Source organism: Pteropus alecto, unplaced genomic scaffold (assembly GCF_000325575.1).
Source record: "Pteropus alecto unplaced genomic scaffold, ASM32557v1 scaffold106, whole genome shotgun sequence".
Taxonomy (NCBI): Eukaryota; Metazoa; Chordata; class Mammalia; order Chiroptera; family Pteropodidae; genus Pteropus; species Pteropus alecto.
Window position 1 is genome coordinate 5,124,319 of NW_006442103.1, and position 19,255 is coordinate 5,143,573.

Sequence of the window (19,255 nt, forward strand, 5' to 3'; positions counted from 1 at the left end):
TCCGTAGTGTCTTCATTTTTTATATTCCTGAAATAACTCAGTGCCTACAGGTAGAAACATGAATGAAGAGGTGGATTTGTCAGATGGGTCGTTAAGGACATTGGCAAAGCCTGTTACTGTGCCCTTGAATTTCACTGAGGATGTAGACCTCCATTCTTATATCAACTCTCATTTCAAGCTAAGAGAATAATAGGTATAATTCAGGTATTTAGCCTCCTGACTTCTATAAGAATAACACTTATAACAGTGATTCTCAGCCATAATTATGAGTCAGAAATACCCTTTGGCTAGACTCATATCTGGTGAATCATAAGCTCAGCGGGTAGAAGTCAGGATACCTGTATCTTAAAACAGCTTTATAGGTTTTCTGAGTGTTATTTGAAATTGTTATTCCCCTGGCTTCAAAGACACGAAGTAATGCACAAGGGATGCTCCATGGAGGCAGCATCGTATTTGCCTTGTTCTTGTTCTTATCCATGGTGCCCGGTACCAGTAACTCTGCTGAATGAAGGAATGAGTCACCCGTGTATAGAACTATGAAGAATTCTCTGCAGATCTCCTTTTCCTTTTTTCCTCTTCTTCCTCATTTTCTTTACTGTGAGTAACTGCAATGCAAGCCTTGCTGCTGATCAAAAGGTGGGATAAGAAATTGCTGACTAGGGGTGAAGAAGGGTGTTTTCTGGAAATCGTGAGGTCTTCCTACATTAGGGAGCCGAAAGGTGGTGGATGTGTGTGTGTGTGTGTCGGGGGGGTGGGATTCCCAGTAGCTACAGGGAAGGTGGTTGAACTTCCTGTGTATTATATGTATTGGATCCGTGTGCAATACATCTGTTGGTTGGGTGTAAGTTGCTTTAAGTTGAAGGAGCGTTCACTTGTTTCAGTTCTACTCTTTGTGAAATTAGAAAACTATTTAGGGACATGGTTACTTCTTTAAAAATGTATACACATTTAAGAATGATTTATTCTATTATGTTCTTGAAGGATAATTCTGTCATGTGGCACATATTTGAATAGTTTGGGCTAATATACAGTAAAAATGCCACAGAATCCTTTCTGCAAACACCTGACTGATGTGCAAAGCTCTTGTTTCTCCTGCTTTCTCTAAGCAACAACTCTTTGTAAATACTGGAAGAGAACAACCAGTTCTTTGTTTGTATTCATTGTTGGTTTTCTATTCTTGAGTCGGTTCAAAGAATAGTAGCTTACAGGTTACTGTGAGAGTCTACATCTGAGGTTTAGTTCATATGCTGTGTGGCTTCTGTATTAGAAGTTTGGATAACGTCTCACCTACATAGTTCTTCAATTTAAAAAATAATGAGATGGCTTTTTTTTTTGGTCCCTCAGGTACATGCTCTAGTTACTAAAATGAAAACAATGGATTGTCTCGTCCACCTTACTTCCTCCGAGGTGATCTTAGGCTGCTACCAGTCCATGGGAAGCCAGCCATACCTTGGTCTTACTGCTCTCCCACCCCGGGTGGGTTCCATCCCTGGCAAGTTTGTCAGTCTTCCAGCTGCATACGTGCAGAAAGTTTTGACCTTCCTTATTCACTTCTCAATTATTTTCCTTTAGTTACATCAAGAAGATTTTTCTCCTCTCATATTTGCCCTGCCTCCCATTGCCTCGGATTTGGAATCAGTCCTAATGAAAATGCCAAATATTGAGGAAAGCAATGCATTCTAAAGGGGACTTATAATAAAGTACCCATAAACATTTGAAATAATTCAGGGTTCACGTTAAAGTCATTATGAGCATATTCACTGAAAGTTTCAGGTATACAGTTCTGTAAGACATCGTCTGTATATTGCATTGTGTGCTGACCACCTGAAGCCTAGTCTTCTTCCATCACCATTTATTTGACCCCCTTTACCCTCTTCATCCTCCTCCCACCCCCTCTTGAGGGAAGGTAGTTTAAAAAACAAACACACTTATGTATTTCGTTTTAGTTTTTGAAATAATGTTTTCTACTACATTTTATTTTAGATATGTGATTTTAATGATAATATGGGACATTATCATTTTTAGACTAGCCTAGGAAACTAACAACTATAGGATTTTACTTTTGGGAAATTATTTCCAGAGATCTAAATATTAGCCTTTATAAATAAGCTTTTGTGGTATAATTTATTTTCAAGTTAAAGATTTTCTATAATCGGTAATAGGTGTTAAGAGGATTTAAACACTGATTTTTGGTCTGTTATAGTGGAATCTCTCTACATTTTTATCATCAGTGAAGTTATGGTTCTTTGCCTTCAAAGCTTGATCAAATTCAGTCCTTAGTTTAAAGAACATGCTTTTCTCTTTTTTTCACTTTTCTTTCTAAATTTGAAAGGTTTTATGAAATCTCATACTATAACTGGAGGTAAACAGTGAAACTCAGCACAAGGAGTTTTTCACATGAAACCGTTCTATCTGAGAGTATGTATTATTCAAGTGATATTCTGGAGCAAAGTGTTTTTTTTGTTTTGTTTTATACAGAGACTGCCTCCTGACAATGAATGATAGATGATACACATACCAGTGTTATGTTGACCTGTGCCTTGGACTCAGCTTCTGTGAGACTAGGGATTCAGGTTTTCTTGGGAACAAATATTTTCTCCTTTTCCCCTTTAAAGGGTTCCTTTAGACTTCTGTGTGCTGAGAGCGTTGGCTTAGTGTTTCCTTGGCTTGTTTAAAAGGGGCTGGGCTAGTTCATTGAGATGCAACCAGCTCAACAATGTCTGTGTTGGAACGTGAGCTCTCTTCAGGCAGGAAAAACCTGTGTTACTGAGACGCTGCTAGCGAAAGATGTGGATTTGTCCTGCATGTAGCTGTCAGTTCTGAAGAACATCTTTTCAGGCTGGTTATGAAAATTCTGGTTCTCATCAAATTAAATGGGAAGACACACGTGGCCAGTGTTGTCTGCAGTTCTCCTACATGGCCCATCAAAGAGCTCCCAACGGTTTTACTCTAATTACACCCAGGAGAGTGGTGGAGAGAGTATTTCTATTCTAAACGAATTCTCAAATAAATAGAATAAAGTCCATTGTATATCAAATCCCAAATTAAAATGGGAAGAGGTCACATGAGGGTATTTCAGAGCAAACCTCACCTCAAGTAAAAAAACCTCACTCATTTTCAGACCTTGTTTTTAGAAGGATGCCAGATGATTAAGTATTCTCAGGGCAGAAATAAACAACAATGACAGAGACCTGCCATCAGGTCTGTCTTAATTCTATAATTAGGGTTGCCTCCATATTTGTGAAGCAGATGCCTTGTCTTATGATGACTAATGGACTAAAATCTTGAAGAACAGGAAGAATGACTTACCTCCTTTTACAATGTGTTAAAGTCTATGGGAGATAAGATGCATTCATTCTAGTTCTGTTTTAATTAGACCGTGTAGTACAATAGATTTAAAATAGACTGAATAAAATATAGGTTGTTTTACATATTCAGTTGTACTCCTGGTCTGTAATCAGACTTACCTAATTTGTAAGTGATTGTTTAACACCGAATATTTTTATTTCTGTGAGCAATTAGAACAAAAGTAGAATTAGTGCACATTTGAGAAATGTTTGCCTTTTCTTATTTTCCTTTTTTTTTTTAAGTTTTAAAGTTGAATACGGATTGTTTTCTCAGTCACTGGTTATAATGGGAGGAAATGATTAAGAAGAAAAATGTTGCTAAAAATAATAAAATTAAACATTTTATTTGTGCTTTTGTGTATGACAATTAAGACAATGCTGTCTTCAGGAAAAAGCAGTTTATAAATTAAGTGCCCTGACATTTAAGAAATCTGGGAGCCCAGGAAGCAACTTTAGACATTTTATGTTTTAATTATTTGCAGAGTTTCTTATCTCATAGTATTTTTCTAGATGTTCGTTCCAGGACGTCTGTGGTTCATCTTTTGCAGGTAACTCGTAATTGCTTTTCTTTCCTAAAAACAATTCATGAGAAGCTCACATAAGGAAAAATGGTACAGCATCAGCTCTCTTTAGGTTGCATGGACCTTTTTGGAGGGAAACTTGGGCCACTTCAGGGATCTTTTGATATTTTGACAATGGACTTGATAAAACAGGCCAGTGCCTTGATTTTATGGTTGTTGATACTATGGCAACCAGGAGACTCAGGAGGCCATTTGAAAAGGCAGAACAGGGTAATGTCTGTACTTTAAAATGAGAGGGTTGAACTAAATGATGGTCTCTGTGTTACGGTTTTTGTATATAGCAATCAGGGGGAGTGTTTACAACCTCATGTTTCGATGTTTGCATCCATGGACAGGCTTCAGAGCTAACGTGTCAGAAATAACAACAGTTGTAGGTCCCGATTCACATGGATACAGAGGAGAAAAAATATCTGGGGATCAAAGTTTATCTCCTTTCTGTGGCCCCTCGCTATGGAAGAGCTGTGTGCTAGATACAAATCTGAGCACTTTGCATATATTATTAATTTATTTAATCTTTCCAACAATCAGTCTTATGAGGCAGGTGGAGTCATTATCCCCACAGGTAAGGAAATGGAAGCAGACAGTTAATGTAATATAGCTTATAAGTGAAAGAGCCTAGATTAGAACTCAGGCAGCTTGGCAGTGAACTCGGAGTACCTGATATTACATTCTGTCACCTACTTTCTAGATCAGGGGTCTCCAACCCCAGGGCCATGGACTGGTACTGGTCTGGGGCCTGTTAGGAAACGGGCGGAGTGAGCAAAACTTCATCTGTATTTGCAGCCACTCCCCAGCACTAGCATCACCACCTCAGCTCCACCTCAGATCATCAGGCATTAGATTCTCATAGGAGCACCCGTCCCTGGTGCCAAACAGGTTGGGGACTACTGCTCTAGATAGATGATCCATGTTCTGTGATCATGTGACCATGTCGTGCTTGTTCTCACATAAAATGCCTTCTTTCTCTCCACTATTTGTTCATATAGCAGTCAAACATTTTTTGAGTGAGTGCTATGCTTCAGATACAGTGTTGAGTCCTATAGATACAAAGAAATCCTCCTCTCAAGTTTACAGGCTAGCCAGGGCGACAGACTACAGTAACCACAGAAACACACAATGGCAAACTGGGAGAGGAGGTGGAAGGAGAAGAACAGGCAGCTTTGAGAACATGAGGGGCCTGATCCCATCAGGTCGCCAAAGAAGGCTGCCCTGCCAAAGTGACTGAACCGCGGTCCCAAAGAAGGGGAGGAAGTGGCCATCTGAAAGCTGCCAGGATGCAAGGAAGGCTCGGGCCGAGTCAGGTCCCTTCAGAGACCATTCCCCTTTAGAGCCTTTGTTTCACTATCTCTGAATCCTAATCGAGGTTGCAGACTTCCCCTGCGTCCTCACATGTGTGTAGGTTCCTGTGCAAATTGCAAGCATTAAGTGAATACCTATGGATCTTTGAGGACTTGTCTTATGCTTCCTACCTCCTGCTTCCTACCTTTCATCAGGTGCTGGGAGTGGCTGAGTGTAGCTTCAGAAAAGATGAGGGGAAGTGAGAGGGTGAAAATCTGAGTCAGGTAGTATCCCTTGACTCTCGAAATACTTTTTGTAAGTGAATACAGATCACTTGAGTGAGAGCTCATCACTTCAGTGAGAGCCTCTTTCTTACCCTCTGTTAGTGCATCACCGAAGAACTGACTATGCCTAGTCTGATGCTCTCATACTACTGGGCTTGGAAAGTTAATTTCATCAGCCTCCGTGGCATTACCACCGAAGTCGTAGTGACATATTTTAAAAATCTCATTCACTAATTAAACTGAATTAACCCTCTGGGGTGGACGTACTCAGATTGTGGGAGAAGGGAAAAATTCCCCTTTCTCTCCTCCGGTTCCTTTGGCTGGCTGAATAATCAACTCAACAGGAAACAGATTGACCAGAGAAAATCAAACTTAATCTCTTGTGCATGGGAATCCTGCATACATGAGAGAGTCAGAGATACAAATGGGGACTGAGGAATATAAGACATCCTGGGCTGGGGATGAGGTAAGGTGCTTTTGGGGCTTCGAAAGGTCATAACAAGATGATAAGAAGAGCAGACATTTAGTAAATTGAAGTTTGTCCTGTCCTATAAGATAGGTCAAAAGAGGATATCTCTGATACACTCTTATGGGCAAGGACCCTAATTAAAATTCTTCTAGCTAGTATAACTAGGGAGACAGAAGTTTCTCTGGCGCCTGAAGCTAAAATTGCCTTTAGCTCTAAGTAACCTGTATACCACTGAGGCACATCTTGGGGTGGCTCGTTCTGGACCCCCACAGTATCTTATGTTTAAAACAGTTATTTATTAAACATATACTCACTGAGCATCTATCTGCCAGGAAGCGTTTTAAGGTCAACAAAGGTTTGAAAGGCTTGGTCAGTGCACTCCAGGAGCTTTCTATTTGAGTGTAAAGGAAACTCATCCCAATAGAGCTGTGAGGGGCCCATCAGGACTAGCTTAGGAGTGCCCTGGGGCACCCAACTGCCTGACTCACTGCACCCTAGCCCTGTGACCCTGAGCAACCGATTCTTATCATTTCATGTGTAAAGTGGGAATGGGAATAATAAGGAACCTACCTCAGGACGGCTGTGAGGATTGATGAGCCGAATTATGTAAGGTGCTTAGAATAATGCCTGGCACTAGTACGGACTACATAACTTTTTTGTTTTTATGATCATTATCATTCTCATGGTCATAATCACTCTTAAGAGTCCCTTTACTAAGGAGTAAAGGGAAGGAATTCTGAGCTAAAGAAGAAAGGCATCGTGGAAATGGTGTTTGAAATGAGGTCTAATTCAATAAGAATTTTAATAGGCAGAGATGCTGTGGAGAGTATTTCAGAAAAAAACCTCAGATACCAGGTGTCAAAGATGTTTAGGGAATAGTTGGAGGAGTCTAGGCTAGAGGATGGAGTTTATTTAAGGAACAATGACAAATTCACCTGGAAAGGTAGGTTGAGACCTTATCTTGGTGAAGCCTGGGTGGACTTTTTGAGGATGATTTGATTTAGAAATATTTGCAGATTAATTCTAAGAGGATTTTATTTAATTTACCAAGTTGGTCTGTTGTTTCTATAAAATTAGTCCAAACTTGATATTCATTATATTGCTTCTCCGTTTGTGGTAAACACAAACATTTTTAAATTTTAAGAGTTTTGTAATTTAATATTCATTTATGTGTAGACTATGCAAGTGATACTGGTTTTCCATTGATAACAATGATATGAAACACTTTAGAATAAATTAATTTAACTTAAAAGAGAGTGTGTATTTAAAGAGAAATGTCAGCACATCGTGCTACATGTGGTGGCAGAAGTGGGGAAGTGGATGCATAATTGAGTTTGGGAAACATTGGTTTATTGATAAACAATATTTATTACGCTAGCTTGTAGTACTATAGTTTTAATTATGTTGTTAAATAAAAGCCTCATAACTATTATATATAAATATAGGAACGTTGGCTCTTTAAGAATCTTTTATTAAAGAAATTGTGTTGAGTATTTGGACTTTTAGTACCTGGCATCAAAGTTATTTAAGCAGAAAAAAACCACTTTAATCATTGGACTTCTAGTCAGTTGAAAATACGAAAGTATATGTCAAATGCTATTTATTGAGAAAGTTTCTAGAACTTCATGGCAAGAATAGGGCAATTTCATATAAGTGATGTGTAAATACTCACTGTTCTAGTGATAAATAAGTTTTATCAGTCAAAGGTTTGGGAAGATTCTTCCAGTTTGGATTTATATATGTTAATATCTAATGAGAAGAGTAGACAGCATATTTTTTTTTTCCTGAGAAGTAGAAAAGGAAAATCAGGATATTTAGAAGATACTTTGCAATTAATTTTATTCACAAAATTTTTTAGAAATATTAGAATATCTGGTAACAAATTTTTGAGTGTTTGTTAAATATAGGTTTTACTTTTAGTAAGTATACATTTAACATTTCATAACTATTCAGTTACTCCACATTTAAAAAAAAACGAATTAATACATGTCTGTACAAAACACACGAAACGTGGCCCTGTTTCTTAGGCACAACTACTGTCAACAGTGTGAAGTCACCTAATTTTTAAAGTCAAGTGCAATGGCATTTAGGAATTTGGAAGAGTAGGGACCTTTTTTCTCAGGTTTGCACTTCTGTCGCCTGCGTATGTATTTTCAAGCAGATGCGAAGTATAGAGTTACTGTGGCTTTGGAGTCAGACCTGGGCTGGGATTCTGACTCTGCTCCAAAGCAGCAGTGGGAGTTGGAGAATCCCTCACCTTCTGAGCTTCGTATTTCTCAATGGCAAGGCTTAAATTAAGCGTTGCTTCCTTCCGAGATCTCTCAGGCCTCATTTGCCTGGCTCTTTCTCTTTTTAATAAGAGACATGTCTAGGAAGTTCTGATGTAAGAATCCATGACGTATTTTCTCCTGGAAAAATGGAATTTGGTATTTTAATGACCCCAGCACATATACATTCGGCACTGCCTTCATTTATGAGAGCATGTCACCACTCTCCTGCGTGCCTGCCATCTAAATTCCAGGAAGATTCCAGGGACAGGTAAAAGGTCATTGCTTCTACCTGTCCCTGGAATCTTCCTGGAATTTAGATGGCCTCTGTTGGGTTTCAGTTTGCACTTATTAATAATTTAGCTCTGGGATAAAAATAAAAACAGAGACTCTCATCTTACAGTGTGAGAGTGTGGGTCCTGCGTGCTGAGTCACGCAGGTGAGATGAGCAGCGAAGCCCTGTGGGGGGGCCGGTCTAAAGGGTATTTCATGTGGGCCGCTGCCTCTCGCCTGCACAAGGGCTGCGACTGCGTCAAAATGGAAGGGAATTAATGTAATTGCTCCTGAGGTGGGAAGTGTATTTTTGCTTTTCAAAGGTTGTTGTAGAAGCTTTAATTATCTAATCCAAACACAGAAGCTTTCTCCAAGCAGCTTTCCCTTTTAGTAGGCGTAGTCAGCTTTCAAAGACAGCAGCATCTTTGGGCTTTAAAATCACTGCTTTGTAACCAGCTCTATTTGTATTATATAACCTACCCTTTAGAGTACGACGCTGTCCTGTTTTAATATTGGCTACTGAAAGCGTGTTTTAAGCTAGGATTGGTTTAAATGGATTTTTGTGATTATTTGAGCTGCGACTCAAGATGTGATTCCTTTGTAGAGTCTGGGCCTCATATCTAGATTATTCTCTTACAGTGGTTTCATTTTCCCTCATTTATTATATTTGCTTTGGTTGGTAGGTGCTTCATCAGACCTTCATGTTTACTTGTCAAATGAATGTGGAGCTTGCTTACTAAAGTTAGAAGTATATTTTTATGTGTTTATTTTAGTTTTTTTTCTTTAGAGAATTCAAAATTGAGGTGTTTTCTATTCCTAAAAGTATTAATTTTTAAATATGTGTAATATATTGCTAGTGGTATAGCTTAAAGCTCAAAGAAATGTTGTAAGTAGAGAGGAAAACCCTACTTAGTAAGAACTGAGACTCTGCCATTCTTGTCATTGAATTGCATAGGGTTCTGATGTTGGGACATGTTAGGGAAATAATGCCATTAATTCCAGGGAGAAGATATTTTAGGAATCAAATTTGATTCAAGCTATAGAGGAAAAGGACCAGTGCCTTCAGCTCAGAATTAAAACACTAAATTGCACTTGGAATAAAACCAGACTCTCCCCAGGGTTTGTTTTGCCCTTCACCATCCGGCCACTGTCGGGCTCACCCACGCTTCCCTGCCCTAGCAGCGTCTCCTCTCTGTCCGAGTCCCGAAGCTCTTTCCCGCCTCAAGGACCCCGCCCTGTTACTCCTCCTTTCCCTTAGCTCTCCCCACCGCTCTCTCCCTGGTCATCTTACCCCACATGCCTTCCAGAGACCCCTGCCCCACTGCCTTACCTCAGGCAGCCCCTCTCTGTTCTCGTTCCAGGACCCTGTTTCTTTCCTTTCCAGCACTTACCTCAAACTATACGTTTCCGTTGTTTATTATTGTCTTCGCTCCACAAGAATGTAGATTCTATTAAGAGATGCACCACTACCTAATACAGTGCCTGGCACATATTATATAGTCGATAAGTTGATTAAATGGAACTCGTTAACTGGTTTTAAGAACTCCTTTTGTTTATTTTTTAAAGATTAGTTTGTCATGTTGGACCTCAGGAATTTCAGTTTCTTTGATATCAAGAGCCAAGCCAATATGTTTTCCAATGCTCTTACGTGCCTGCATTTTCAACCATTTTGTTACGATTTCGAGTGTTTAGAGAGCAACATGGGCTTTCCTCAGAGCAAACAGAGAACTCGGTAGACCTTCCACGGGTATCGCGCTCACCCTGAGATGTCTTTCGGAATTCACTAGGCACTGAATTATCTCAGAGTACATCTTCTCAGAAGGACAGGGAGGCCCTCACTGGTCTTTGGAGCCCACGTAGTACAAGATGAAAAGGAAATTTTGGCAGCTCGGCTGCTGACTAAAGATCAGCATTATCACCATGACAGTTGTCTCTCAAAATGGAAGCTGTGAAATGCAAGTTTGGTGAGTAATTAAATTAGTTTTAGTCATTCTTTGATGGTATTCTAAGTGTTGCTATTTATCTGTCATAGGTAATCTATTTGAAGAAGACACCAGAAGAAGCCTACAGAGCCCTCCTGTCTGGCTCCAATTCCCCCTATCTTCCATTCAGGTATAACTGCTTGTGAGACTTGGGCTGTAACACTTTGCTAGATGGCTCGCTGCTTTAGAGTTGGATTATTGTGTTAATTGTTTTAAGTCTGTGACCAAGATGTTATGTAGAATGAAATGAGGTAGTCATTTATATTATTTCCTTTTTGCAGAGTTTTTTTCTCCCTATCTAGTAACTAAGACAAATTAGCTTTCTCCTTTGAGGAATTAATTTTTTTCCTTAAATCCTTTTTTTTTTTATCTTGACAGGTTAAGCACAAAGAGTGCCTGATTTATGAGCTAGTAATTTGTTAGATTTCAGTAATCTACATCATTGATTCATCCATTCATTCTTTCATTTCCTGAGCATTGATTGAGCTCTGACTGAATATCAGGGGCTGGGGATGTAGAATAAGACTCTGTAAGTATCTTCCTAGAAGCTTAGTGGGGCCCCTAAATCACCTGTTTAACATACAAATCTAGTTTTCATCCTGAGGAAGGTTGTCTGTTCATTAGTGTTGGAAAAGACCATGTTGTAAGTATCACCTGAAGAAGACCTTTTAAAATTTGGGTAAACTTGAGCTTGTTGAAAAAGTAGAAGGGACCATACATCAAAACTCCCACAACAGTCATCTCTGATAGAGTTGTGAATGATTCTAATACTTTTGCCTTTTTGCGTGTCCAAACTTACAAGCACATGCATTGCTTGTTATTGTTACTAATATAATTATCAGCAATAGTGAAAGAAAGGATCAGAAAAGATCGAGGAGGCCTCTTTGTTAGCCTTGCTCTCCTGTAAACTCACAGAGGGCAGGTCCCAGTGCCTGACACTTAAAACTACTTTTAGTAAATATTCGAATGAATAAATTAAGACTAAATCCTAAGGTTCAAAGGATCCTCACCTCTGTTTCTCAGACCACAGGAGGGGGCATTATTAGTTGAGGGATTCCCTACGACTCAAGGCGGGGAGGAGGAATGGGGGAGACGATGCCTAGTGTGCTTGGTCTCCTTAGTGAGATCAAGGGGTGAAGTTCACTGTGAGAGGAGACTATCCCCAGGCAATCTAGAGTGTGAGCTAATTAGCTATCGAAGGGCAGGTAAAAAGCGACAGATTATTAAGCATGGTTATATTTTTAGCTTATATGTGCTAGGTAATTAATTTGTTCCCTGAGAGCTAGAATGTTTGAATAATTAAGAAGATCAGAATGGAAGAAAAGATAATACGGATATTGTTACCACTTAACATAGAAATAAATCATCACTGTTACAATTGTAGCCTATTTTTCTGAACTGTTTTTATTTAAATATTTGAAAATGTAAATTGGTTCAAAAAATTTTTAAATATGTAAGAAGGTTTACAGTAAAAATTCTTTCTCCCATCGTTTCTCTTCATCTCTCTAGTCTTTTTTGGATTACTTCTGGTATTAGTTTATTCCTTTTAGAGTTTCTTCATGTACATATAAGCAAATAAAGATAGGCATTCTCATTTTTCCCATTTTTATCACAAAATGTAGCATATACTAGTCCGTCCTTAATTTTTTTCACTTGACTCATCTTGGATATCTTTTCATAGTGGTAGCTAGAGAGCTTCTTTCCTCATTCTGTCTTATTTCTATATAATGTACAAGAACGCATTAACCAGTTCCTAATGGGTAGACATTTAGGTCATTTCCTATCATTTTACTTACTGCTTTTTAAATTCACATAGTCTCAAATGTATTTTAGAAGAAAGAAACTGAGACAATGTTATAAAGAAAATTATAGTATTATTGTTAGTCATAAAGAGATTTTAGTAATCTGTTTGCATAAGGATACTCATTATATGAAAAAAGAATGCTTAATAGAAATGTGAGGCATATGTTCCTTGGTTTAGGTACCTATTTCCCTAACAGTTTGACCTTGAATGTAGCTCTCAGTTGCATCTTTCTTATAACTCAAGGCACCAAGAATTGCATTTATCTTAAGCTGCATTTCTAAATGCATACTCTTTATAAACCATACATTTGAAGAAGAAAATAAGACAAAGTAGTGCATTTATAATTTAGTGAGGAATTTAATTGAAAAAATACTACTAGTTTTCTGGAATTTGACTAAAGAAACTTAATTTTCCCTAAGGCTAAGTTGTGAGTTGATTTTAGTCTACAGTCCAGGCTGACTAAAGCTAATGCAGTATCTTTAAGAATCATCCTTCATAAGTTATGTAAATGTCTAACCGCTGTGTTTTACACCTGAAACTAATATTGTATTAAATTTCAACTGTAATTAAAAGAAAGAATCATTTTCATGCTGGTTCTGGTCAGCCTTGGCCTTCGTTTGTAATCTGGATTCTATTATCTGGTAGATATTTTATACCATTTGTTGTTAAATTACACTTTTATTATCTAGATTTTAAAAAATCTGCTGTTGCTGCATTAACACTTTTATATAAAAACTGGAAGCCTTAAAGGAACTTCCATTTAAGTGTAATTGCTTTATTGTTTAAAGTCTTTTTTTAAAAGGAAGACCATTTTGAAGGCTTGTTGAATTGCGGTTGATATCTTTATGTTCTCTCAGTCACTAAATGCTTATGTTCCCGTTTGTACTGTATAATTTTAGCATCTTTCTAGTGAAGGGGGTTTAAGGCTACTGTGAATTTAAATAATTACATTCTTCAAGATTTATTCATCTAACAAACATTTATCTGAGCAGTCTCTTCTGTAAAGTGTTTCCTCATTTTTTGGGGGAGGCTTTGCCTATAATTCCCCACTACATTTTGTTCATGCCCCGTTACATTTGCTACATACACCATTAAAGCAAATGTCTTGTACTGTGATCATTTGTTTGCATGACTGACTCTCCACCACATATGGCTGAGTCTTCTCTTGGGGGCCAGGACTGGGCTTTTTTTCTTATTTGCGTGCCAGAGAATAATTCGTACATGCATTTGTTTGCTTTTTCTGTGCCAGTTACTGTAATAGTCTTATGGATCGAAAGATAATTAGGACAGCTAGGTACCTGCTCTGGGGAACTCCGTGTGTGGTTAGTAAGTGTATAAGTACGTAAAACAATAGCAGTGTTTTATGAGTGTTAGGAGTGGGTGTTACGGGAATACTGAGAAAGGAGGTTTAACCCTAGAACTGGGGATTGGAGAAGTTAGGGGTAAGCCCTATGAATGCCTTTCATGTTAGGCTGAAAAGTGGAGAATAGCAATCCAGGTGCTGATTTTAGGTGCTGAAATCTTTCATTTGTATGGCATAGGTTGTCTTTTATAATGACAGGTTAGGTAGGATACTATGTAAGATGATGTTTGCAGTGAAGGTACTTTATTATAACTGAAAGGACTACCTGATTGAATTTTTCTATTTGGATTTATCTTAAATGTTTTTAAATGATAGTTTTCTATTAACCTATTAAAAATTCTCTGAAGATGAGACTTTAAAAAAAAGATTTGGATAGCTTTACTGCCTATTCTTACTTTTTCCAGTTTCATTGAGATATTACCGGCATATAATACTGTATAAGTGTAAGGTGTACAGCATAATAACCTGACATGCATATATTACAAAATGATTGTCACAATAAGTTAGTTTCCATCACTTCATGTAATTACAAGCTTTTTTCCCCTTATGATGAGAACTTTTAGGATCCACTCTCTTATAACTTTCAAATATACCACATAGCAGTGTTAACATCACATTTTATATTGTATCCCCAGTTCTTATTCATCTTATAACTGGGAGTTTGTGCCTTTCGACCACCTTCATGTAATTCCCCACCCCCAACCCCATTTACTTTCTAATCTCGATTACATTTAACATTGTAGACTTTAGAGATAGTTGAAGTTCTGGCTTGGTGTGACACTCAGGAGTGTTTGTTGGGTTGTTAGTGTTTGCAAGTCAGTGTTAGGGTGTTCCATTTAATTGTGAAGTAGTTTTGTCAAAAACTGTACTTTTCAGTTGTACTAACGCTAGCCAACATGTTTATTAAGAGTGACTTTAGATTAAAATTAGAGGCAAAGGGCATTTTTCCCTTACTCTAATTCTTCGAGTCCACCTATCTTTAGTGTTGGCTTGGCAATTGATGTTCAAGGGAACAAGGGGCCTTTCAGGTCTGGGGCCAGAGTCCGCAGAGTTTGAATTGGCAAGCCTGGTATAAAGCTTTTTAGTTTCTCTTCCTTTCAGTGTACTACCAAATTTATAGTCTGTATCATTGACCCATCATCCCACAGAGTCATATTAATTTCAGCTGTATAAGGTCCCACGAGACCACCGACCCTTTGTGCTATTCCCAGATTGTTTTCTTGGCAGTCAATGGCAGCGGTTTTCAAATCTGCATTCTTTGGTGTTCATAAAACGGCATTTGTGAAAACTCTGTCTCACAAATTGAAAAGATAACCAATTTAAATCGCTCTCCTTTTTGCTTTTAAATTTCTTTCTTTGTTTATTGGTCCATATGTATCATCTTGGTACGTGTTTTTGGTATTGATGATTCATAAATATGAAAAAAAGCAATTTTTCTGTGACATATAAAATTAAATGTGGAATAAAACTATAAGACTGTACAGACAATAAACAATACCCAAGATCTCAGTTTGGAAGACAAATGCAGAAAGTATGACGGGAAAAATAATGACTAGGGTGCTGTGCTGACATCCAATGAGATAAAGCTGGTTGGATGTTGGATGTCATATCGCCAGTTAGTTAGTTAGTTAGTTAGTTAGTTAGTTTGTTTGTTTGTTTATTTATTTATTTATTTTGCAGATCTCTTCCTGGATAGCCCAGGAATGCATTTTTGTGTGACTGTTTTATTTTAACTTGTAGCAGAGGCTAGGATTTATAGGTCAGTGTTTCCCAAAGTTATGTGGTTGGTTTTAAAAAGTCTGAGAAGCTTTAGAAAAATATTCATGCCTGCATTCTATTCCCAGACATTCTGATATAATTGGTCTAGGGTGAAGTCTGGATGTTGAGATTTCTAAAAACTACCTACATGATTTCAATATGCTGCCAAGCCAAGACAGAACTACTACTGCTCTATACAATCGGCTATGGCGAAAAAAGAAAAAAAAAAAAAGATTCAATGATCAAATAATTTGAGATGTTCTCAAAGCACATCTCCATTTTAAAGATTCCGAATGGTTCTGAGTAATGAAGGAGCCTGTTTAATTTTAACTCCAGATTTTTAATGCCTCATCCCTAATCCCTGCTCACTCCTCCCATTGTCTGTTAAGAGCTAGAAGAATTCGTGTTCTGAAACTCTGAGACATATTTCCTGATCCTCACCTGTGTAGAACAAAATGGATCTCTTGAGGTTAGAATAAAATACTGCCATTTGTGGAGCTGTTTTTGTGCTGTTGCTTGAGAGTCTTAGAAATAGGTGGTTTATCAAATAGTGGTATTTTGTCTACTCGGAACAGCAATATACAAGTTTTCTCTTAGCAAAGCTTTAACTGAGGGACCACAGACCTCCCGCAGGCAGCAGTCCTTTAAGGACATTTGTCATTAAAATGGATCCATACTGTTTATGTTAAGGGAGGGGTTTGTTGTGTTTGGGGATGACCCCTAGTGATATCCTTGTTGCTGAGTTAAGTTGTATCTTGGCTGTGTCTTAATGAGAAATCTCTGAAGCAAGGACTCTGGGTCCTCTGGGCAAGTCAGAACTTGAAGGTCTCTAACAAAGGCCCAGAGGGGTCAACCACAGAGAACTTGGCATTGGGTTTCCTCCTCCTTTCTTCTAAAGCCAAGTAAACATGTGCTGGTAGATGTTAGATGTTATTATAAAACATATCTCTGTACATTAAGTATTGAACCAGATATTTGTTAGTTTAATATGATATTGTGATTTTTGTCAAAATTTGTTTAGCAATTAACTTTGTACTTCAAAGGGAAAATTCTCCTTATCCTTTTTCTCTTGAGTATCAAAAATATAGAAGCAAAATTTATTTTATGCTCTCTTAAGACTTCCCTTTCTCAATTTTTCTTCATGATGGCCACTTCTGGGCTTCTCAGTGTTGATCTTTGGAGTCGTATCTGCCCCCACGGATCTTTACTAAAACTTTGTTTTGGATGCTCGTTATGATGGGAAAAGATATGCATTAGTGTTGAATATTAAGGATGTGCCAGTTTTCTGAGTGTTAAAAATAGATGGAAATTGATGGCTTATCTAGTCCAAACTGTTAACTCATTTTCAGCAGTGGGGTGTATTAAGTAACTTGGACCACCATGAAAAGCAGACTCTTTATCAGATTTTTCTTGTTAAAGTGGTAAATAAGCACCACTATACAGGATCTGAGAAGAGCAACAACTGTTAGGGTTTCTAAGACCCACTAAATGCACATAAGGAGGTGAATTATGTCTGTCTGTCTATCTATCTAGCTATCTAGCTAGCTATCTAGCTATCTATAATCTTTCTTTCTTTCTTTCTTTCTTTCTTTCTTTCTTTCTTTCTTTCTTTCTTTCTTTCTTTCTATCTTTATTTTAGAACACAGCGGTGATTCAGTGGTTTTAGTTGTAAAAATTGGCTCAGACTACTTTTTTTATTTTTAGTTTTATAGTTTCAGATCAGTGTCACTGAACCCCTATCAAAAGGCCAGTGCCACACTTTTGTACTCTTTATACTACATATCCAGTAGCCAGCCTTAGTTGATAAAGATGGTTTGGAACAAAATTGCAATCATTTATGTTAACGAATAGTTATTTTGTTGAATGCCTATTATGTGAAGGTCTTATTTTCAATACCTGAGTCAAAACCAATTTGCTATTCATTTTATCTTTATAGCAAAATTAATGTAGTTAAATGGGTGGCACTCAGGTGCTCATGAAGGCCCAGTGCACAGCCATTGGGCTGTTTTTCTGGACAGATTCTATTCTGGCTTTACGTGACCTTTTAAACCACGACTTAGAAATGAATTTTCACATATCTCTGTTTCTTAGATGAACAAAGTGTGATTAGTGTATAGCTTTGCATTAAATCTGAAAAGCAGGAGGTTGTGTGTTCCATTTTGTTAGGTACTGGTGTGCTCAGCTTTTGGCTCTGGCCCATGAAGTCATTTGATGTTGCTCTTTCATGAGCGGGAGATAGCTTTGTTCTTCCCTCTAATTCTGATCAAATACATTTTTATCTTGTAGGTCTAGATGATATAAACAATCAGCTCTTTATTTTCCCTGGAGCTGGTACATATATGTAATAGATTTGTTCAAAGACTGTAAGTGAGGTGTACTTTGGAAATTGTGTGAAGTATTTTGGGCCATTATCTACTTCCCAGATATTAATACAATATAGTCTAGGGTTGAACTCTCTAGTACTGTAGCTACTAGCTAAATGTGCTGTTGAGCACTTGACATTTCTTTAAACTGAAAGAGACTGTAACTTTAAAATATACATTGGATTTCAAAGATTTAGTGTAAAAAAAGTAAAATACCTTACTTATAATTATGTTGATTACTTCTTGAAATGGTAATATTTCAGATATTACATAAAATATATTAAAATTAATAAAATTTCTTTTTACTTAATTTTATTACAGTTATGAAAAAATTTAAAATTATATGATGTGGCTCTTCTGTGGATGGCATTATTTTTCTATTGGACAGCAATGATGGAGATTATGTTTTCGTTATTGTACATAGTTTATGATGATTAAAGATGGTTTTTATATGTTTCGCTTTGAAAGGTCAGTAGTTCTCAGCCACTAGACTTGTTCAGGCATAAGTTGAATGATCTTTTAGTAATGATCATTTATTCATTATTTTATTCATTCACTCACTCATTCACTCAACATCTACAACATAGACATGTGCCCAGCACTGAACTAGACTTTGGGTGTACAGACACCAAGGTCACATTCTCTGTCCTTAAGAAGCTCATCATCTTGTGGTAATTTGGTAGATGGGATTTAGTTCGGTGCTTGGAAGGGTGCTTCACTGGCTTCTGAGATGCTTTCCAACCCTTTGCTCTGCAGGTATTTGCATACCTCCTAACTACCTGCTCTCCAGAGAATTTATGGGGAATCATGGAATCAAGACATATGTAGATCATGGTCATTCTCGATATTTCTTTTTTATTTAGTGTAGTCTCCACATTGTAAACACCATGCCTCTGTTCTTCATTCTTTCTTCATTTCAAACAACTCTGTTACCAGAAATGCTTTCTTACTGTTTTGTGTAAATATATTCTTTCATCTCTGATTTCATCTCCTCATTGTTAACATGTACAAGGTTGCTGTATTCTGAGTAATTTCTTAAATTCTTAGGTCACAGGCCGTGCTGCATAGGTAACCTGGCTCAGTAAGTAAAAAGTGTTTGCCAGTTCCTGTTGCGTAAATATTTCCACCAATGCTGATTTGGGCTCTCGAATTTTTGAATATTTAACAATTGACTCTTGAGAGCCTGTAGGGAGACAGCTCTAGAGCAAGAACGAATCAGGCGCTTTTCTCTTTTTATCTAATTATGGATGGTGATTACAATTTTTTTAAATTTAATTTTTCTTCTACCGCTTCTCTGCAAAATAAATGCAAAAACATAAAAATAAGCAAACAAAATTCCCAGTTGCTCCATCTATTCAAATATTCATTCGTTTAGTTTTTCATTCAAGTTACTGTTTAGTAACTTCCAGCCCCTCCCAATGTTATAGTTATGTGGATTCTTATAATCACTTCATAATAACTTTATGGTTCAGTTGACGATTATGTT

The 19,255-nt window shown here is 37.5% G+C and overlaps 1 protein-coding gene across 6 annotated transcripts in view; it reads left to right on the plus strand.

The window, feature by feature from the left end:
• The window catches only part of CDC14A (cell division cycle 14A), a 133,471-nt gene that overhangs the window by 40,213 nt on the left and 74,003 nt on the right, over window positions 1–19,255 (plus strand). For all 6 annotated transcript variants that reach the window (XM_015595556.2, XM_025052222.1, XM_015595555.2 and 3 more), the window contains one exon: window positions 10,532–10,611. In XM_015595556.2, coding sequence (XP_015451042.1) covers window positions 10,532–10,611 — 80 coding nt within the window. The remainder of the gene's footprint in view (window positions 1–10,531; window positions 10,612–19,255) is intronic.